This window comes from Lissotriton helveticus, chromosome 7 (genome assembly GCF_964261635.1).
Source record: "Lissotriton helveticus chromosome 7, aLisHel1.1, whole genome shotgun sequence".
In the NCBI taxonomy this organism is placed as follows: domain Eukaryota; kingdom Metazoa; phylum Chordata; class Amphibia; order Caudata; family Salamandridae; genus Lissotriton; species Lissotriton helveticus.
The window spans coordinates 46,932,975-46,956,143 of NC_136068.1; the positions used below are offsets into that span (position 1 = coordinate 46,932,975).

The 23,169-nt window shown below is 43.2% G+C and overlaps 1 protein-coding gene across 2 annotated transcripts in view; it reads left to right on the top strand.

Moving 5' to 3' along the window:
• The window catches only part of LOC144767991 (guanylate-binding protein 1-like), a 164,196-nt gene that overhangs the window by 38,369 nt on the left and 102,658 nt on the right, over window positions 1-23,169 (top strand). For both annotated transcript variants that reach the window (XM_078651381.1, XM_078651380.1), the window contains exon 8: window positions 18,390-18,602. In XM_078651381.1, coding sequence (XP_078507507.1) covers window positions 18,390-18,602 — 213 coding nt within the window. The remainder of the gene's footprint in view (window positions 1-18,389; window positions 18,603-23,169) is intronic.

The window sequence follows — 23,169 nt, forward strand, 5'->3', positions numbered from 1 at the left end:
GAAGGGAAGGCTTAGGCAAGAAAACACCTACTTCCCAAAAGTGGTAGTTTGAAACACAGAATATAAAAATAATCGTCACTAAAAGATGCACTTTAATATTTGGAGCTGAGGCATATTAAATTCGACTTTCCTATCATGGTCCTTAGGTCAATTAGGATTATACCAGTGAATACAGTTAATTTACAATAGGGAGCATTTGCGCTGTGGCACTGAATGGCAGTGGCACAGCGCCCAGAGCATCGAGCACCAGCAAACACAGAGGAGACAAAAGTGAAAAATGGAAGGGAGACCCATGCCAATAGTGCCAGGTCTAACATTTACAATAATGATTTCAACTCCATCCCTAATGAGAATTTCATTAAGCTTTTTAATTTTATTTCTAATCTTGGTTGCCAGCAAGAATCAGCTAAAACTATTGGTATCCTCTTTGGTGGCGACTTCAATGCGAAATTAATAAAGACTACATATAGCTCAGGGGCTTTTAACTCAAGATCTACCTGTATCAGGGGTGCAGAATTGGCTATGTTTTTGAGCATGCATAACCTCACCAACGCTATGGATTTTGTGGGCATAACATATGCTAATAATCATTCTGTGCCAACATTCTGAGGAAGGGGATGTGCCTCCACCACAGGTTTTGTTTTTATTTCTCCTCCCCTTGCAGACCATCTAATGGAAGCAGAAGTTATTGCTATGAGTCAAGGGGACCACAACCCAATTAAAACACTTTTGAGACTAGCCCCCCAGCCCATGTTTACCTCTGAATGTTGGGCCAGGAACTTAACGCCCTCGACCGACAATTTGAGACTGGAATGGAGGTGTATTGATAATAACAACCTGTTTCAGACAATGGTAATGGATAATATGCTTCTCATAAATTCATGTTTATCAGCCCAAGATCTATTCCCTGAGGCTGTTCTTGATTTTAACAAACTCTGCCTCAAAACTCTTCTGTCTAAACCAATTTCCACAGTGAAACTAGGTCCCAGATGGTTCGATCATGAGTGCTCTGAGGCAAATAGAAAATTGCGCAGAGCCCTATCATGTAATCCTAGGAGCAACCTCGAAGTGAAACTGGCTAGGCTGAGGAACAAAACCGCGATTTCTAATCGGAAAAGGGAAATCCTGAAAAAAACGCTGGGAGGCACTAGCAATAGCTCCAAACACAAACAAGCATTTGCAATGCATAAGGTCTCGCATTAGGAAAGTTTGAGCTATTGGTATTTTAAATGACACATTTTTTATATATGTGTTGGTTTTGAAAATAGCAAAAATAATAGCTTTGTCATTTACAATGCCAATAGTTATAACTTGTGACACCTATAGCATTTGTAATGCAATATGTGTTGTATTCACGTGACTTAGATGTATTGATATTACAAATAACAATGGCTTTGAATTTTTTTAATAATTAATACTTAAATAAAAGTTATTGTAATTTATAATGGCAATAGCTTAAACTTTTGTAAATAACTTTTGTGAAGAATATGTTCAGTGTATTTTATTGTGACGAAAATCCAAGAACAGAAGTGAAATACTAACCTCTTTTTGTGACATTTGTAATAAAGCTTGAAACATTGAGAGATCATATTTGACCCAGTTGTTGGTAAATGGTTGCACAGATTGATGCTGTGGTGGGGCTGAGAGATGTTGTGGTGGCGACTAGTGATGCTGTGGTATTCAATGATCCTGTGGTAGCGCATAGTGATGTTGTTGTGCCCCTTAGTGATGCTGTGGTGATGCGATAGATAGAGTGAGTGGGATAGATAGATAGAGTGAGGGCGATAGATAGATAGAGGGAGGGCGATAGATAGAGGGCGATAGAGAGATTGAGTGAGCGAGATAGATAGATAGATAGATAGGAGTGAGGGCGATAGATAGCTAGACAGATAGAGTGCTGGCGATAGATAGATAGAGTGAGGGCGATAGATAGATAGCGTGAGGGCGATAAATAGATAGATAGAGTGAGGGCGATAGATAGATTGATTGATAGATAGAGTGAGGGCGATAGATAAATTGATAGATAGAGTGAGGGCGATAGATAGAGTGAGGGCGATAGATAGAGTGAGGGCGATAGTTAGAGTGAGGGCGATAGATAGAGTGAGGGCGATAGAGTGAGGGCGATAGAGTGAAGGCGATAAGATAGAGTGAAGGCGATAGATAGATAGAGTGAGGGCGATAGATAGACAGATAGAGTGAGGGCGATTAGATAGATAGACTGAGGCCGATAGATAGAGTGAGGGCGATAGATAGACAGAGTGAGGGCGATAGATCGATAGACAGATAGAGTGAGGGCGATAGATCGATAGACAGATAGAGTGAGGGCGATAGATAGATAGATAGTTGTGTGTGTGGTTGTGTGTGGTTGTGGTTGTGTGTGTGGTTGTGGTTATGTGTGCGTGGTTGTGTGTGTGTGGTTGTGTGTGTGTGGTTGTGTGTATTATGCTTTGTTTTTCTATGTTTTGTTATGCTATGTTTTGTTGTGTTTGGTATGCTATGTTTTGCTAGGCTATGATTTGTTTTGTTTTGTTATGCTATGCTATGTTTTGTTATGTTATGCTATGTTTTGTTATGCTATGCAATGTTTTGTTTTGCTATTCTATGCTTTGTTTTGTCATGTTATGCTTTTTTGCTATCCTATGCTTTGTTTTGTTATGCTATGCAATGCGTTGTTGTGTTTGTTATGCTATGCTTTGTTATGCTATGCTATGTTGTGTTGTGTTGTGTTTTGCTATGCTATGCTTTGTTTTGCTATGCTATGTTTTGTTATGCTATGTTTTGTTATGCTATGTTTTGTTATGCTATGTTTTGTTATGCTATGCTATGTTTTGTTATGCTATGCTTTGTTATGCTTTGTTATGCTATGCTATGTTTTGCTATGCTTTGTTTTGCTATGCTATGTTTTGTTGTGTTTGATATGCTATGTTTTGATATGCTATTATATGTTTTGCTATGCCATGTTTTGTTATGCCATGTTTCGTTATGCCATGTTTTGTTATGCCATGTTTTGTTAGGCTATGTTTTGTTTTGTTATGCTATGCTGTGTTTTGTTATGCTATGCTATGTTTTGTTATGCTATGCTATGTTTTGTTATGCTATTTTTTGTTATGCTATGTTTTGTTGTGCTTTATTACGCTATGCTTGGTTACGCTATGCTTGGTTACGCTGTGCTTGGTTACGCTGTGCTTGGTTACGCTGTGCTTGGTTACGCTGTGCTTGGTTACGCTGTGCTTGGTTACGCTGTGCTTGGTTACGCTGTGCTTGGTTACGCTGTGCTTGGTTACGCTGTGCTTGGTTACGCTGTGCTTGGTTACGCTGTGCTTGGTTACGCTGTGCTTGGTTACGCTGTGCTTGGTTACGCTGTGCTTGGTTACGCTGTGCTTGGTTGCGCTGTGCTTGGTTGCGCTGTGCTTGGTTGCGCTGTGCTTGGTTGCGCTGTGCTTGGTTGCGCTGTGCTGTGTTTTGTTTTGCTGTGCTGTGCTTTGCTGTGCTGTGTTTTGTTTTGCTGTGCTTTGCTGTGCTGTGTTTTGTTTTGCTGTGCTGTGTTTTGTTTTGCTGTGCTTTGCTGTGCTTTGCTGTGCTGTGTTTTGCTGTGCTGTGCTGTGTTTTGCTGTGCTGTGTTTTGCTGTGCTGTGCTGTGTTTTGCTGTGCTGTGCTGTGTTTTGCTGTGCTGTGTTTTGCTGTGCTGTGCTGTGTTTTGCTGTGCTGTGTTTTGCTGTGCTGTGTTTTGCTGTGCTGTGTTTTGCTGTGCTGTGTTTTGCTGTGCTGTGCTGTGTTTTGCTGTGCTGTGTTTTGCTGTGCTGTGTTTTGCTGTGCTGTGCTTTGCTGTGTTGTGCTGTGCTGTGTTTTGCTGTGCTGTGCTGTGCTGTGTTTTGCTGTGCTGTGCTGTGTTTTGCTGTGCTGTGCTGTTCTTTGCTGTACTGTGCTGTGTTTTGCTGTGCTGTGTTTTGCTGTGCTGTGCTGTGTTTTGCTGTGCTGTGCTTTGCTGTGCTGTGTTTTGCTGTGCTGTGTTTTGCTGTGCTGTGTTTTGCTGTGCTGTGCTTTGCTGTGCTGTGCTGTGTTTTGCTGTGCTGTGCTGTGTTTTGCTGTGCTGTGTTTTGCTGTGTTTTGCTGTGCTGTGCTGTGCTGTGTTTTGCTGTGCTGTGTTTTGCTGTGCTGTGTTTTTCTGTGCTGTGTTTTGCTGTGCTGTGTTTTGCTGTGCTGTGTTTTGCTGTGCTGTGCTTTGCTGTGCTGTGTTTTGCTGTGCTGTGTTTTGCTGTGCTGTGCTGTGTTTTGCTGCGCTGTGCTTTGCTGCGCTGTGCTTTGCTGTGCTGTGTTTTGCTGTGCTGTGTTTTGCTGTGCTGTGTTTTGCTGTGCTGTGTTGTGCTGTGCTGTGTTTTGCTGTGCTGTGTTTTGCTGTGCTGTGTTTTGCTGTGCTGTGTTTTGCTGTGCTGTGCTTTGCTGTGCTGTGCTGTGTTTGCTGCGCTGTGCTTTGCTGTGCTGTGTTTTGCTGTGCTGTGTTTTGCTGTGCTATGCTGTGTTTTGCTGTGCTGTGTTTTGCTGTGCTGTGCTGTGTTTTGCTGCGCTGTGCTGTGCTGTGCTGTGCTTTGCTGTGCTGTGCTGTGTTTTGCCGTGCTGTGCTGTGCTGTGTTTTGCTGTGCTGTGTTTTGCTGTGCTTTGCTTTGCTGTGCTGTGTTTTGCTGTGCTTTGCTTTGCTGTGCTGTGTTTTGCTGTGTTTTGCTGTGCTGTGCTATGTTTTGCTGTGCTGTGCTGTGTTGTGCTGTGTTTTGCTGTGCTGTGTTTTGCTGTGCTGTGTTTTGCTGTGCTGTGCTGTGTTGTGTTTTGCTGTGCTGTGTTTTGCTGTGCTGTGTTTTGCTGTGCTGTGCTTTGCTGTGCTGTGTTTTGCTGTGCTGTGTTTTGCTGTGCTGTGTTTTGCTGTGCTGTGCTGTGTTTTGCTGTGCTGTGTTGTGTTGTGCTGTGTTGTGTTGTGTTGTGCTGTGTTGTGTTGTGCTGTGCTGTGTTTTGCTGTGCTGTGCTTTGCTGTGCTGTGCTGTGTTTTGCTGTGCTGTGCTGTCCTGTGCTGTGTTTTGCTGTGCTGTGCTGTGTTGTGCTGTGCTGTGCTGTGCTGTGTTGTGTTGTGCTGTGTTTTGCTGTGCTGTGCTGTGTTTTGCTGTGCTGTGCTGTGTTTTGCTGTGCTGTGCTTTGCTGTGTTTTGCTGTGCTGTGCTGTCCTGTGCTGTGTTTTGCTGTGCTGTGTTGTGTTTTGCTGTGCTGTGTTGTGTTGTGCTGTGCTGTGTTTTGCTGTGCTTTGCTGTGCTGTGTTGTGTTTTGCTGTGCTGTGCTGTGTTGTGTTTTGCTGTGCTGTGTTGTGTTTTGCTTTGCTGTGCTGTGTTTTGCTTTGCTGTGCTGTGCTGTGTTGTGTTGTGTTTTGCTGTGCTGTGTTTTGCTGTGCTGTGTTGTGTTTTGCTGTGCTGTGTTGTGTTTTGCTGTGCTGTGCTGTGTTTTGCTGTGTTGTGCTGTGTTGTGCTGTGCTGTGTTTTGCTGTGCTGTGCTGTGTTGTGCTGTGCTGTGTTGTGTTTTGCTGTGCTGTGTTGTGTTTTGCTGTGCTGTGTTTTGCTGTGCTGTGCTTTGCTGTGCTGTGTTGTGTTTTGCTGTGCTGTGCTGTGCTGTGCTGTGTTGTGTTTTGCTGTGCTGTGTTGTGTTTTGCTGTGCTGTGTTGTGTTGTGTTTTGCGGTGCTGGTAAGGGTATGTGAGGGTTTGTGTGAGGGGGTGTGAAGGTGAGGGTGTGAGGGTGAGGAGGTGTGTGAGGGTGAGGAGGTGTGTGAGGGGTGAGGGGGTGAGGGCGTGAGGGTGAGTGTCTCCAATGAATGTCACTGCTTCGCCTTCTTTGAAAATGTTCAGTGCTGCAAATAGAGCATGCCGCCCTAATTATCACAGCATGAGGCCCCAAAGTGATCATTATCACAGCATGCAGAGAGCCGCCCCACGCTGCTGGAGCACTCAACTGCACATTAATTATAGTTGAGTGCTCCAGCAGCCTGGGGCGCCTGTTGACATGCTGTGATAAGTGGGTCTCATGCTGTGATAATTGTTGCGGTGCCTGAGGAAGTGGAGACTCCTGCTGGGATAATTGTTCTTGTGGCGCCTCAGGAAGTAGAGTTTCATGCTGGGATAATTGGTCTGGCGGGCTTGCAGCGCCTGACGTCCAACAAACGTGCACAAGCTGCTCAACCTTGAAGCGCGTTCACAGACCTGGGTCGGCTCGTACCCAGGTCTGTATCGGGCTCGTTCACAGCTGTTACTCCCTTGACAGGGAGGAAGGTGACTATAGTCTCGCTGGCGGGAGCGCTTCGCGCTCCAACGCCAGCTCGACCTAAAAAGGATGATACATTTTGGTCAGCCGTGAGGGACCTGTGATCCATGGGGCAGCTTCTTACTCCCATTAGCTGCACCATTGCGAGTGAGTCATGGGAAAACCACTTCACAAAAATGTATGCTGCTCCCGCACAAGAGGCAGACTACTTCAAGCCTGGGCCACTAACTAGAATACAGATAACCCTGTCTGAGGTGGAAGAAGCGATCCAGCAGAGTGTCGGCAACAAAGCTCCCGGCCCACATGGGCTACCTATTGACCTTTTTAAATGCAAACCAGACTTTTAAATGTTTTTAACAATTTAATGCACGCCCGGTTAGCCAGTTCCTGGTCTACAAGCATCATTGTCTTGATTTCCAAAAAGGGGGATAGTTCCCAACCCAACTGTTGTAGGCCCATCTCCTTAATTGACAATCCTTTAAAAATCTTGGGCAGAGTCCTATAGAACAAGATACTTGTGTGGTCTGAGGAAAGCTGTATTTTAGAGCCCTGTCAATTGGGTTTTCGAAGCAAGGTTGGCACCAACGAACAATGCCTTCATTATGTGCAAATACACTATTGTGCGGGCTTCGCCAATCTATTCGGCCTTCATGGATTTTACCTCTGCTTTCGACCTTGTTAATAGGTCAAAGATCTGATCTATCATCTTGGCCTATGGATTGGACTACCCTTGGTGCATTTCTTGGCACACCTACACAAAGACTTAAAGCTCGGGTCAGGATTGGTAGTGGGGGTGAGGTCAACGAACCTATTAATGTAGGAAGGGGGGTCAGACGGCTGTGTGCTAGCCCCCCTCCTTTTTATCATCTACATTAATGGACTGGATAAAACATTAAAATCTTTGACCCAAGACGTCCCAAAAATCAATGGGAAAACACTCCCCGTACTACTCTATGCAGATGACGCGGTCCTTATGGGCCACACTCCGAATTCCTTACGCACCTTAGTGCAGGGTTTTGTCAACCACATGGATAGCGTGGGCCTATGTACAAACTTTAAAAAGTCTTTTATAATGTTGTGTGGTCCCAGGAAACTGCAACTTAGTTTTATATCTGTGGGCATACAGATTTTGATGAGCACTAGCAACTTTCCTTATCTTGGGTTGGTCTTTGCTGCGAACGGCTCCTGGGCTGAGCACATGGCTCATTACAAGAGCAAGTTCTCAAAAGCCACCAACTCAATTCACAGTCTTCCACGCCCAAAGAGATCAAGTGCCATTTTAGCTATTTTAATTTTTTTTAAAGCACAATGCGTGCCAACAGCCTCGTATGGCGATGAGGTTTGGGGCATTGCCAAGAGTCCCTGTATCCAACATGAAGAGAACAGATTTTGCAGGAAGCCACTAGGCGTCCCAATCTCCACACCCCAATATGTTTGCCATAGGGAACTCAACCTAAATTTTATAGAAGATTTCATTAAGGCCCGCCCTGCCCTCTTTTGGTTATCAGTTTGGAAAAACCCGGCTGCATCCCTAAGGAGAGAGATCATTAGTGATTGCATTGGATGTGAGAAAGGGAAGGACATCCCTTGGCTAGCAGGGGTGTATTAGAGCCTATGTAGGGGTAACAAGGGAAGTATCTTCCTAAATTCCAGATCAGCAGTGATTATGAATAAAAATGAGCTCAGGAGTGCCCTCAATTCGTTATATAGAGTGGAAAGGATTGAAATGGAATCTAAAAAATTCCCTTGTCCATAGCTACCTGCCCATTGAACATCCTGTGCATCCGTTGGCTAACTAGCTTACCTGGTCTATGAGCCATTGGGAGAGGAGCCTCTTATATCGCCTAAGGGCAGGCACTATCAAATTTGTTTGGTTTTTCCCTTGGTCACCACTCTGGCCTTGACCACCTATCTTGCCCTTGTGATGGACAGAGTTGCCAATCTATCTTACATTTTTTGTTTTTCTGTAAATACTATTTAAAGTATATTAAGTGGTTTTTAACCCCGTATTTTAAAAAGTTTACGCCCATTAGTCTGGAAAACGCTTACCTGAGGTTACTTTCCCTGTATGGAGAAGAACTGGCTTTTCGCACAGGCACTTTTCTGAGAATTGCTGTTTCGAGCACGTCAAATGATGTGCAATTGCTGAGTTTTTATATTATTTATTCATGTATTTTTGTACGAATTCGAAAGATTATTGTATACTGTATGAAGCTAATGGATTTTACTGTGACTCTTTTATTTGTAAACTTTTAACCTGCTGTGTTGCTGTGCTTTTATGGATACGACATTATCCAAATAAAATGTCTTTGAACCTTGATCCTGAGAGTCAGTTATCTCTAGGTTGCCCTGTGGATAGGACGTTGTTGTATGAGGATCTCCAATAAATAGGATAATCTCCAACAGCACCCTGCCTCATGTGTACTCCCTTACAAGAACCTCAGGACTTTGAAAAATGAGAGAGACAGTGCAGTTTCACAGATTATTTAAGACACTCCGCATCATAGTGATACCACCCAGTTATCAGATTTAAACTACTAATAATGGCTGTTTAGTGAAGTGTCAATATATTCTATGTCATGGCATGTATCGTGAGAAAAGTTGATACATCTTTTCACTTTAAAAGGTAACTCGCACAACAAGCAAATGTAAACAAAAGTTGTTTTCAGTTGATTTATTACAAAATTCATCTTCATTTTCTGTGATTCAAGAAGCAATGCTTCTACTCTTAACAAGCTACCACGAATCAGAAGCAACCTGCTCAATCAACAGAGCATATTTCAAATCCCTCTGCATCCTTCATCAGAGTTTTACAAGCTAATTGTTGAAATCTGTCCACTATTCTTAGATTTGAGAAATCTTCATCAAACTTTCCAATAATAAAGTTCATCCTCCTCAGCTCCTGCCTGTAAAGTGATCCGTCAATCAGTGGCTGTGATTAACGGAGGTGGCACCCATCCTCATGCAGTTTCCCATTGGAATTATAGACAGCGATACAGAACAAACAGATGAACAGAATTACACCAAATTTAGCAGAAAGCTATTGCCTTATTCAGAAAGTGATTTAGTGCAAAACTTTTTGGCCATTTTTGAGAAATTGAGTTACAGAAGATAGTGATAGCCGGAATGTTGATCTAACGGGAGTAGCGCGAATTAAAAAAACAGCACACATTTGGCTTCATTTCCCTATTGACCATCTCAGTCCTGCAGGAACTGTAACTGTGGGACCAAACATTTCATTTGATTGTCCACAACATGAAGAGAAATATTCCAGTTGTCACTTCAGGAAACTGGGACTCAGACACCGTGCCCTGTGTTTTGAAAAACAAAATAAGGAACAAGGAGGCAGGGTAGTGATACACTGAGCACTTGGCCCTTATGGAGCCCTAGTGGGGTGAAAATAAGGAAAATAAATGTCTTGTGTGCAAACCTGCAGTACTTGTGCGGTACTCTGCACGGCACCCAAGAGTTCTCGCGGGATTACTGTAGACCAGAAAAAAATTCAATCAACATGGGTGTGGGGGGGTGGGGTTGAGGGGTATCTGATTGGCTGCCACCAGGATGTTGGGCTCAGGGCTTGGGTTTCCTTTTATGTTAAAATTCCACCCAAATTACTGAGATTATAATAACTTGCACCCCTGTCCTAAACTGCTTATAACCTCACAAATTATATTGCCATGACATGTTCAATTTCATCATTGTTGATATCACTGATGGCATAGTTACCTCTGTCAGTACAGCTCTTACCCCTTTGTTAGTGTGTAGTCTCTTTCTGGCTTGGGACAGCAATGTAATCTCTCACCTGCTCCTCTGTGTGGCAGTGGGCCATGATAGGCCTTCCACTTACAGTCTAGCTCACAGTCTGGCTCACCAGAGTTATGCTGGGCCAGGGTTAGGTCAGGCAGCTCAACTTTCACGTCAGGCAGGTGCAGGTCTATCAGCAAGATCCAGAAGACAGTAGTGGCTGGTTTCTGATGGAGGCCCTCTTCTGGTCCACAGAAATATCAACAGCATGCAGGCCTCCCAGTCTCAGTTGACTCAGGTGTGCGGCAATGGGGCCACCTAAGGAGAAGGCGATCTCACAGTCCTCTTCTCCAGATGCAGGGCTCTAATGGCAGCTTAGTGACTTTGAGAAGTTTTCAGGCAATACAGTCAATTCCAATAAGGTGCATAGATCTCTAGAGTCACAGCAATCAAGCAGTGCTTTGACACAGAGTGACTTGAGTGAGCTGTTTCATTTTTCAGAGCAGTATAGTATACTCAGGACATGTTGAGTGCTGGGCTAGCCATTCTGACTTGTTGCAGTACTCTGGGGTGGACACCCCAGGTTGCACGCTTTTCCTTCTGGGTTGGCAGAGACCACTCTGGCAGGGGTGAGTTAGTGCCACATTTACCCCAGCCTTAATTACGCGTGTTCTAATTTCTGAATGAAGTCAGAATGGAGGCAGAGTCCTTACAATATTGTTTCTTTTTGATAGATACATAGTCCGTGATAAAGTCTCTGGCTGCGGCTTTAAAAGAGTCCCAGATAGTATGAAAGGGCATATCTGGACTATCATTTAAAAGGAAGAATTCTGACAAACTATTTAAAGCGCCCAATAAAAGTAGGGTCTTTGAGGAGATAGTTATTGCAGCGCCAACAACGGGATTTGGAAGGTAGGGAAGGGAGATCTAGATTGATTACGACGGGGACGTGATCGTAAATAAGAATGGATCCAATCTTAGCATGCAGTAATTGGGAAGAAGGTGTGGGATCAAAAATATAGGGGCATATTATCTAGGAAGTGGCGGTGAGAGGCGATATCCTCCTTGGCTTAACACCTTCCTGTACATAAACAAACCTTGGCATTTTGCTTTTTCCATGTGTGCTGCAAAAGCCAGCACAGTATTCAACCTTTACTCCGCATCTTTTTTTCCGCGGACTTTCAGTCCGCATACCATTACTCCGCAAGGTCATTGACCTCGCATACCATCACTCCGCATTTTTTCACAAAGCATGTGCATTTACCACGCATGCCTTTACAACGAATTGGTAGTCAGACAAAATATCGAAATTAAAATATCGATATACAATAATATCGATGTTTTAATATCGATGGTATAGAATATCGATGTGCCATAATATCGACAGACAGAATATTGAGATTAAGGTATGTATGTTAGTAATATCGAAATTTTGTTGTTTAGTGTTATGTATTTTATTTTGTTGTTTATATGTTTGCTAAATATGTTTAGAAATGTATGTTTGAAAATTAGTAATTTTGTTAACATTTTGCGTTTTAGTATTAGAGTGGGTTGTGGGTTTATAGGGGAATAGGGTGGGAAGTAATTTAATAATAATTAATTAATATATGTTTGTAAATATTTTTAATTAATAATTAATTGGTAGTTAATTAATATTAATTAGTTAATTAATTAATATATGTTTGTAAATATTTTTAAATAATAATTAATTGGTAATTAATTAATATTAATTAGTTAATTAATTAATATAATTTTGTACATATTTTTAATTAATAATTAATTGGTAATTAATTATTATTAATTAGTTAATTACATTAATTAGATTAATTTTTTAATATATATAATTTTTTATTGTTAATTAATTATTTGGGAAAAATTAATATTAATTAGTAAATCAAATTAATTATAGCTAATGTGCTAATATATTTACTTTATTGTTATTGTTAATTAATAATTAATTGGTAATTAAATAATGTTAATTAATTTTGGGTAAAGGAGTATTTTTAGGGTTAAGGGTCAGTTTTCAGTTCTTGGGTAAAGGGGTATTTTGGGGGTTCAGGGTCAGTTTTCAGTTCTTGGGTAAAGGGGTATTTTTAGGGTTCAGGGTCAGTTTTCAGTTTTTGGGTAAAGGGGTATTTTTAGGGTTCAGGGTCAGTTTTCAGTTCTTGGGTAAAGGGGTATTTTTGGGGTTCAGGGTCAGTTTTCAGTTTTTGGGTAAAGGGGTATTTTTAGGGTTCAGGGTCAGTTTTCAGTTTTTGGGTAAAGGGGTATTTTTAGGGTTCAGGGTCAGTTTTCAGTTTTTGGGTAAAGGGGTATTTTTAGGGTTCAGGGTCAGTTTTCAGTTTTTGGGTAAAGGGGTATTTTTAGGGTTCAGGGTCAGTTTTCAGTTCTTGGGTAAAGGGGTATTTTTAGGGTTCAGGGTCAGTTTTCAGTTTTTGGGTAAAGGGGTATTTTTAGGGTTCAGGGTCAGTTTTGGGTTTTTGGGGTACAGGGGTATTTTTAGGGTTCAGGGTCAGTTTTGGGTTTTTGGGGTACAGGCGTAAAGGGTAAAAATAAAATAAATTTAAATTTAATTTAAATCAATTAAATGAAATTAAAAAAAATAAAATTACATTAAATTATTAAATTTTTAATTTATTTTAAATGTATATGTATTACTTTTAATTTTTTAATTATGTTTTAATGTTTTTATTAATATTTGTTAAATTATATGTATTTAACATTATTTTTACATTATTATTAATACATTTAAAAAAACGATATTTTTAATTTCGATATTTTTGTACTACGATATTATTTTTTCGATATTTTTGTACTTACCTTTATGAAGATAGGATCCCGATATTATTGTCCTCGATATTTTTGTTGCGATATTTTTGTATTGCGATATTTTTGTGGTCGATATTATGTCATACATTCCAACGAATTACGTTGAAAAAGCAAAAACGAGGAGAAATGAAACATTTCTCCTCGTTTCGCCACCTTAAGGCCAGGATTTTTCTGGTCTTAGGTTCGGCGCTCCCACCTATTATCACCTCTCTTGATAATAGGTGCTAGCTTCAAAGTGAATGGGTGTTGCGGTGGAACGCCCACTACAAAACCCACAGCACTCCCTTTTCACGCTAATTTTAGCGTGAAAGGAGCCCTATTACCAAGGCAGTGTTAAGCCACTTAACGTGGCCTTTAACCACGTAATGTGGTTAAATGCTGCCTTGGTAATAGGGCGCTGACCCTATCGCCACCACAACGTCACAAAAAGTGACATTGTGGTGGCGATAGGGGCTTGGTAATATGCCCCTTAGTCAATTCTATATGTAGTTATGAGTGGAAGGGTAAAAAGAGAATTTCAAACAAACGAGGTTATGTATCCCCCAGGCATCAACCAAGCATCTCGAAAGTATTGTGCTGGCAACGGTATTTTGCATTTTCATTAGGAATATATCTAGCAGAGGATTTCCTATCTGTAAAGGGGTCCATGACCTGATTGCTGTCCCCCCACTATGAGATTAGAGTCAGAGCATGAGTGAAGGGTGTGTGACATGGATTGCCAAAACTGGGAATCAACACCTGTGGGACGATAAATGTTAAGGAGAAAAATATGGGATCCATTTAAGAGATGTGGAGAAGAAGCCATCGTCCATCTGCATCTTTTTATTTACTGTCTATAGTAAGGGAAAGGGACTTGTGAATAGTGGTTGTGGTGGTTGTGTAGTTTAGGGTCGTGCTGGGGGAAGTGTTATAGGGTTTAGGGTAGTGTTGTTGTGTTTGTGTAGTTGCGTAAGTACCCTTTGCTTCTTGACAGGATTACGTAAACCCTTCCAAGAAATAATTCGAACATTATCAGTAATCGCAAGGGGGAAAGGCATTAGACAATACCATGAGTATTATAAAATTGGAAAAAATAGAAAACTCTGTATGCGAAAATTTAAAGTCAACAAGGTTATAACATTGAGGTAAAAATAGATATGACGAAAGGATGTGATAGAGATGAAAAGTAGACATTAGAAAAAGATAAAAGAGGAATAAGAAATAGTAAAACAGGGAGAAAAGGGTTCAAAAGTGGAAGAAGAAAAGAAAGAAAAAGGAAAATACAAGAGTAAGAGAAGAAAAAAAGAAAAGGAGAAGAGAGTAAGTGATAGAAAATGAGAGGTTGACAGGAAGCCGAGGGGCTTCAGTCAAGAATGAGGCAATACTTATCCAAACTTAAGAAAGTATCATGAGGAGGCGGAAGGAAGACAGATGGCAAAGTTAGTGAGGAGACGGGGAAACGACAGGAACCAACAGAAAAAAAATATGGAAAATGGGGAGCCTACTGAGAGATAAAACAAAGGGAAAGACCGACAACATAAATAACGTAAAAATGTAAAACAGGCAAACCGCTGCAACAGGAATATCTGCTGGAAGAATTAATACTTACCAAACATGAGGGGTAACTGTGAACATTAGGAGTGGGATGGGATGGCAGGAAGGAAGTAAACATCAGGGAAATGGGTCTGTATCGGAAGGGAGACATCTGTGGAGAAAAAAACAACGAAGTAATAAGAAGTGGCTTCTAGTGAGGGTGGACAAACAACGGCAGTCAGCATTAACAACTAGCCACAACTGAGAACAGCAGAAGAAAACAAATTTCTTCAGAACATTAGAAGGGGACAAGTTAACTCAGAAAAAGTCAAACAGAGGAAGAGGAGACAGTGCTCAGGCACCTCCTTTATGATGAGAAATAAATTGTCTTAGATTTTCTAGGCGATCAAAAGAGTTGCAGGCACATGCATCAAAGCCTTTTGCAATCGCAAACGGTGCGATTCGCAAAAATCGGCCGTTTATGATTGCAAAATTTGCTTTTGCGATGCATTAGGGTCAAGGCCCTCGCAATTTGAGAATTCGTAATTAATAGCGAGTTCTCAAAGTGCGATTGCATTTAAGGAATTGCATTTTGCGATTCCTTAAATGCAATGCATGAAAGTTAAAAAATCTGCGATTTCGCAAATAGGGGGAGCCAATTACCATGAAGTTGAACTTCATGGTAGTTTGCAAAAACTTTGAAAAATGCACCTTTCTGCATTTTTCAAAGTTTCATGTTGCGCACACACATGCCCTAAGGGCTTGTGTGTGCGCAACATATGTGCACAGATCAATTTCAGGGGTGCAACAGGGTGTCCTTTGGACACCCCTGCACCCTTGAAATTGCATTCTCAATTTGCGATTCTCTAATTGCGAATCGCAAATTGAGAATGTCTTCCCATTCATTCCTATGGGCCTCTAGGCCCATAGGAATGAATGGGGAGGTATTCCTTAATTGCGACTCGCAATTTGTGACTCGCAATTAAGGAATATTTAGAAATCGCAATTTTTTTAGCGATTTCTACATGCATAGCCTTTTGCTATTCCTTATTAGCGAATCCTTATTTTTCGCTAATAAGGAATCGCACATAGCATTGTTGATGTATGTGGGCCTTGGTCCTTTCTTTATGGGTAAAGAAGCAAGGATGCACCAAGCCGTATCTGGCATTCATAGAACGCAGAGCTAGGCGAAGAGAAAGGAATTCCTTGCGACAAGCAGCAGTGCCACGGGCCACATCCTGAGAGAAGGAAACTCTTTGACCAGGCAATAACATCTGCTTTCTGAGCTTCGCCGCTGAGAAACCATGAACAGCTCAGTGTACTCCAAAAATAGAACAATTATTCCTCTAGGGCGGTCGACTGACAAGGTAGAAGATGAGTCTCCAGGTTTAGAACCAATTCGATGGGCACGTTGCAAGTTGAGAGTAGTGCCGTCCTTGAGACCAACAATTTTAGGAATGTGCGTTTTTAAAAAGGCAAGCATGTAAGACCCCTCATCTCCCTCAGGAATACCATACATTTGAAGGTTTTTGCTCCTATTGCGATTTTCTAAGGGCTCTGTTTGCATTTTGAGGAGAGCAATCTCTTTAGACATAGCTGCAACTTGAAGAATCACGTCCTGAGTATTGCTGATTCTCTGTTCAACTACTGACACTTTTGAGTCTAAGTTAGACCACTTCTCCTCTAACCTCTGAAGGGTAGCGTTAGTGTAAATAACAAAGGGTTTAAAGAGCTATATTTTTTTCATGAGATCGTCCCATGTTAAATGGAGGTGAGATTTAGTAGGAGAGTTTGGTTCCTTCTTTTGACGTTTGGAAGAAGCAGCGGTATTGGAGTCCATGTGGATGGAAGACATATTTGCATCGGTATTTTTCGGGCTGTGGGAGGGAGAGTGCTCCATATAGATTAATGTTGGTGTACTGAGGTCTCCAGAGACAGGCAGTGTATAGGAAAACCTATGAAAACTGCTAAAAGGAAAAACAAGACAAATCCTTATCTTTCAATCTCGCTACAACAACGTGCATAACAGTCAGAAGTGTCTCCAAAGATCAAATTAATTAAAGAAATTTAAGAAACATTTTAGTAATGGCTAGCTACTACTGATGCTTGAAACGTGCCAAGAAAAAAAAACAGGTAGTGAAAAAGCTCCTCTGATCATCGCCACAACCTGCTGGGAGCAGAGTGTATCACGTTACCAGCACAAAAATGAAGAGCGCACTGAAAGCGTGACAACCAGACTCAGTCACAACCGTCTCACTGGAGAAGCAAAACCAGTTCAGAGAACGGTGCCTTAAGTAAATCAATTCACTTTATGAAGTTTCAAGCTGTTCCCAACATGCGTGTGCTTTAGTCACATCAAGCAATTTCCAGGTCTATTTAATGCTCATAGTAAGTTACGCCTCTGATAGTAGCAAGTGGGAAGTATTACTTAAAGAGCATAACTACCAAATTCATGGAGCTCATAATGTAAAACTGCAGTGTAGCTCCAAAAGAGCATTTCAGGCAACACAGGTAAAGTCATAATAAAGAGCAGCGTCCCGCAGCGAACAAAATGGCGGGTGCAGCCGAAAATCCTGAAGGGACCGTGGCGCAGAGGAAACCGGGTGAAAAGCAGGTCAAAATGACAAAAAAGGACAGCTACCTGGGCCCGCGCCCGCTCCACAGGCAGAGTCAGTCCATTGCTCCAGACGTCGGCAAAAACATCTTCGGTAATAGAGAAGATCCCGCTTGAAGCGCCTTGGGGCAGCTCAAGCCACGCCCCCTTATGGTAATATTTGTGTCCCGACACTAGATTACCTTGAGGCTGGGGTCAAAGCATCTAGAAACTGGGATAAGAAATGCTTGCACCTGGACACAGCCATCAGGGGACTTGACGTTACACCATGCAAGGAACATTCTCAACATTAAGGCATCATGGGAATCCTAGATACAGAAAAGCCAGAGGAAAGGACGAAAATAGTATGTTTTGGATTGTGTTCCAGAAGGGTGGATTTCTATCAAAGTTAATTACTACTCTGTACAATATTGAAGGTGCAGTCTGAAGGAGAGCCCAAACAAACTAAGGTAGATCTCCATGAGTGAGCAGGCTTGAACATGAGATAGTGGCTACAAAAGGGCCAGTGAAAGTTAAGGAATCACTATTGCTGATGCCCAAAACACTGACACGAGGACCAGCAGAGGACACGCGTCACTCACTCGATGTTCGTAAGAGAATGCGCTGAATCAGGCAGAACTGAGGGTGAGTGACAACATCTATCTAGCGGCGCCAGTGTGCAGCAGGGTCACAAGAAATAGCCATGAAGAAGAGGGTAGAACTCATTGTACACATGTGCCCAGAGGTCATATAGTTGATGGCTACAGGCAGGATGATGAAAACTCAGCAGGCAAGACGCCCCAATCCTTGTAAGTGCCAGACAATCAGGGCTATCCTTTGTGGCCTGCTTGGGTCATTCAGCTGGGGCAAAGCCGCCTGAGGTGATGTGCTACTGGGCACCCTCCACCTGTTAGGGATCATCTCTAACCTAACCCGACTGTTGTTGCTGCGGTCTCTAGTGAGTGCACATCCACAAACCCAGGCAGTCGCAATATTTGATGCAGTGGCATCTTTTATCAATAACACCATTCCCTTTCCGGGGGCATGTCCCAGACCTGCCGTCCATTCAACACCTTTCTAGACAAACTGTCCCTTCAATCATAATAACTGATGAGGTGAACTATTAATTGTATAACTAGAAGTGCATTAGTGTTATCTTCCTGTGGAGTGTGAACCATCACCTTCTTATTACTTCCATTGTCTCTAGTGACTTCTTTGTACTCTGCCAAAGGGAGCATAAGCTAATGATGCTGTGTCTTTCACTATTTGGGGCTGTTATATTGTTAAGCAAATTATGCAATACAAAACCTAATATAACTAGAATTAACATATTCAGCTATTCTATGCTTCCCTCTTCTTTATAACGTCAATACCAGAATTAATATTGATTGCCTCACCTGTATTCATCTCTGTCCCCCAGAATCGACTGGAAGGCTTTTATGCGGCAATGGTTGTGAAGAATGAAAACACCTCTTTGGAAAGATGCCGGTCTCTGATTAAGGACCTCTTCACCACCCTTGAGAAGAATGTGACCAGTGGTGTTTATTTCAGACCTGATGGGTACAAGACATACATTTGTGACAGAGACAAAGTTGTGAAACAGTTCCAGGAAATTCCGAACAAAGGTGTAAAGGTGAGATGCGTCCTCAATGAATGTTGATATCATTGTTCTTGTATAAGAATCAGTTTACCGTAGTAGCAAGTACTGACCTCAGAGCTGAATATTATATTCTACAGCCATGGGAGAGCTTGTGCTGTGGGCCTTTTCTTCCCGCCGCACAAGCTGCCATTGAAAAGTTGATGTTTCTGACCGCCCCTAGGGCGGTCACATTCAAATTCTGTGGTCGGAACAACCAACCTTTGTGTCTGCCCGATATCATAATGAGCCCCTATGTTGTTACTGAACATTTCACTTAACTCTAATGTTACCTTAACCTTTGTTTTTTTCAGTGAATTTCCAGTTTTTTTTAACTTAATTTAATATTTAATAACAATTCGTAAATCCAACCCAAAGCTGTGCATAGCATGCAGTAGACCCCATGCTGCACACAGTTGTGTGTGGCAGGGAGTTGGCCACAGGCTCTATCCCTGGATACATGGGCCAATTTGTTAAGTGGAGAGGGGCCGATTTTCCCCATTTCAAGCATTTTAAAGCCCTGGGGACCCTATCCCCCCAGGACTGTTCTTTTTATAAAAACGGAGTGGGGGCTGTGCGGTCCCCCCTTCCCGAGTTATCAGGCCCTGGGGACCACATCTCCCCGGGCCGAATCTCATGTAAAGGGGATGGGGTCACACTTCCCTACTCTATGAGCGTATTATGGCCCTAGGAAACCCATCCCCCTCGGCTGTTTATTTTTTATTTTAAAGGGGAGTGAAGATGTACAACCCCCCCCCCCCCCCCCTTTCCAGGTGTATTATTGTTTTGGGAACCCCGTCCCTCATAGCCATATATATTTTAAAGGAGAGTGGAGTCTCGCAGCCCCCCTCCTCAAGCCTCATTGAGTCCTGGGGACCCCATCACAGGGAACCTATTTATTTTAAAGTGTAGGAGGGCCATGTGGACTCCTCTTTTAGTCTTATTAGGCCCTGGCCCCCAGGGCTGCTTTTCTTTTTTCAGGGGAGGGCGGCCTTGTGACCCCCATCACCTTGATGGGGGACCACAATAATTAAAGGTACATTCATTTATTGGGAGTTGCCGGGGGAACCTAGGGTCCCCGCGGCTCCTCGCATGTTGCAGGAGCCAGCATTGCTCCCGGCCGCAGAAAGCAGCTATTTATGCTGCTCCCTCCATGGGAGCAATATCTTGCTCTACTTTCCTATCTGTGTCACTGCATTTTAAAGGCTCGAGGAGCCCCCCCCCCCCTTAAAATAGACTGTGGGTATCGGAGGATGGGGTCCCCAGGGCCTAATATGGCCATGGGAGGTGGGCTGTGCACCTGTCTCCCCATTTATTTATTTATTTATGTGGTTTATGGAGCGCAAACTTGACCCGTTAGGGTATCAGAGCGCTTTACAGGAAAACAGTCATGTACAGAGTAGGCATAGCATCATCCAGTTACGGATCAAATGAAGGAGGGCAGGCAGAGTGCAGGGTACATGAGGGAGAAAGGGCATGTATTTACAGAATAAATATCCAAATACTCAAGATGAGATAACATATTTACAGATTACGTTAACCAACGTTCGCGACAAGGCCCCAGGTTTCTGATGGGGTGAGCTAGCTAATCTGAAGGGAGGCAATAGATGGCTATAGATTAATGCCGCGGTGGTGGTAGAGATAAAGTTTAAACGAGATATTTGCTCATGAGGAATGTTTTGGCATCCTTTTTGGAGCGAGTCAGAGAGGGTATTCTTCTGATCTCCGGTGGGAGAGAGTTCCATATTCTTGGAGCAGCCCTTGGAGAAAGCCCGGTTGTAGTTTTTTTTTTCCGAAAGCGTGTAGGTTGGAGCAGGAGGTCTCTGGCAGATTGGGAGTTTCTGATTCCTCAGGAAATCACAAGTTTCTGCCTCAATTATGCAGGGGAGTTAGAATATAAGGCCTTGTGCGTGATGCATGCTACTTTGAGCTGTATTCTTGGCTCCAGGGGAAGCCAGTCGAGAGCTTTCAAGTGCGGGGAAATATGGTCGTATTTAATTGTGCAGGTGAGTAGTCTGGCGGCCGCATTTAGGCAGGCTTTTAGAGGTGCAAGGGAGATCTTGGTTAGACCCGAGAGGGTAGAACAGCCATATTCCAGTCTAGAGATCACAAGTGCTTGGACTTCCATTTTTAGGTCGAGAGTATCGAGGAAGGGTTTCAGTTTCCTAAGATAGCTCAGGTGGAATCGGTCAGATTTGGCCATTGAATTGATGTGCTCCCGCATGTTCAGATTGCTGTCGATGGTGATTCCCAGGGATTTGGCCGAGTCCACGATGGTTGGTGGGCAATTCAAGGCTGTGATAGCCTTAATCCATGATTGAATCTCAGGGTTGGTGTTAGTCGGGGCGATCAGGAGAAATTCAGTTTTCTTTGCGTTGAGTTTGAGTTGATTGGATGCGAGCCATTGGACAGTGAGTTTCAAGGCTTCGTTCAGGGAGAGGATCTCTTCGATAGATGAGGTTTTGATGTAGATCTGAGTGTCATCAGCGTACATATGATAGGAGATGTTAGCAGTGTGTAGTACTTCGGTAAGCGGTTCCAGGTAAAGATTGAGGAGGGTGGGGGAAAGTGTTGATCCTTGAGGTACTCCATTCGTGACAGGGGATGGTGCCGATAGGTTGCTGTTGACAAGGAATCTCTGGGACCGGTTATGGAGGAAGGATTTGAACCACTCTAGAACAGTGCCATCCAAACCCATCCTGAATTTGAAGCGCTCGAGTAGTTTTTCATGTTTGACCATGTCGAAGGCCGAGGATAGGTTCAGGAGACAGGTTTTGCCTTGGTCAAGGGCTTGGAGAGCATCATTAATGATGTGGAGCATAGTGGTTTTGGTGCTGTGCCCTGGTCTCAATCCAGATTGGAAGTCATCAAGCAGGTGGAAGTTGTTGATGTGTTGACTTAGCTGCTGCTGTACACATTTCTCCATCACTTTGGGTAAGGGGGGATATTGGAGATGGGTCTGAGGTTGTCAGGGGATCCTGAATCCGGTGACGGCTTTTTCAGAATTGGGAGGACTTGGCCGGCTTTTAGAGAGTCGGGCATCGTTCCTTGCGTGAGAGAGGCATTCATTATTGTAGTCCAGCTAGGAATAATGGATTGGGCGACGGCAGCTAGGCAGTTGGAAGGAAGCGGGTCATTAAAATGGTTATTAGGGTTTAGGGAAGATATGATTTTGGACACTGAGTCGTCGCCGAGTTTGAAGTCAGTCCAGTGAGCATGGTTTTTGGGTGAAGCCTGTGGGGCGACGTGTCTGGAGGATGTGGGTCGAGAGGTGTTTGGGGGTATGTGATGGAGTTGAGCTCATTTTCGAGGGCTGAGATTTTGGCAGCGAGGATGGAGGAGAATTCCTCTGAGGATATAAGAGACTTGGGAGCTTCTTTTGAAGTTTTGGACAATTTGTTAGATTGGTGTTTGACCAGTTCAAAGAGCTTTTGGGGTCTGTTCTTGGCCTTCTCTAGTGCAGTTCTGAAGAAGTCTTTTTTGGACTTGAGTATGTTCCTGTTGTAGGCATTTCTGGCCTGGCGGAGGAGTTTTAGATGGGCGGCAGAGGGGTGCTGCCTCCAGGATCCTTCAGCTTTTCGGAGGACTCTCCTCTCTTTGTTAAGGGAGCCCGTGAACCAGGGGTTTCTGTCTTTGATTTGGGTTCTTTTCAACTTTAGTGGGGCTAGATCATCCAAGATGTTTGAGATAGACGCAGAATAGTGATCATTGAGGCCACTGACTGTTGTGCTATGCGGGGAGGTCGGATTTGCAGGGAGCCTCGAGTTCTCTGTGGTCCAGGTTCCTAGTGTCTCTAATCCAGCGTTTAGGAATCACCGGTTGCGATGCCCTAGTCTTGTGGGTGGCAGGTAGGAGAAAGGTGATGGTATGGTGGTCAGACCAGTCGCATGGGTCTCTAGAGATGAGCTTGACTGTTGATTCTTTGGAGATAATCCAGTCAAGGGTGGCCCCTTTTGAATGAGTTGGTAGTGAGCAGGCTTGGGTCAGGGCTTGATCGGCCAGGAGGTCCTTGATGGTGATGACATGTGAATCCTTTGGATCGTTCCAGTGCAAGTTAAAGTCACCAAGGAAAATATCATTGGCAATATTGGGACTCTTAGCTGTGATGATTTCCATGAGGTGGTCGGTGAAGGAGTCATTCATGCCTGGGGGGTGGCAAAAGATGTGCAGGTTGCACAGTAGGGTAGAGTCGCTATGAATAGCGAGGGTGAGGTTTTCACAAGATTAAGTGGTGTCCGCCAGAAGTTCCGTGACCAGAAGGTTAGAGCGGTAGATGCAGGCAATGCCTCCTTCTTTCTTGTCAGATTGTCTGTCTAGCCTAGCGATGTTGTAGTTAGGAGGGACTAGGAGGACCAGGTATGGAGGTGAGGAATTCATTGAGCCATGATTCGGTAAGGATCGCTAAGTCGAGATTTTTGAAGAGGATGAGATCAGCAATATAAGCGGCATGCTTAGCTGCTGACTGGCAATTAATTAAAAGACCAGATAGAGTGGAATTGGAAGGAGGATCCGGAATCTGGGCAGACAGGTGAACAGGCGCTAGATTACTCTTGACCACCATTCT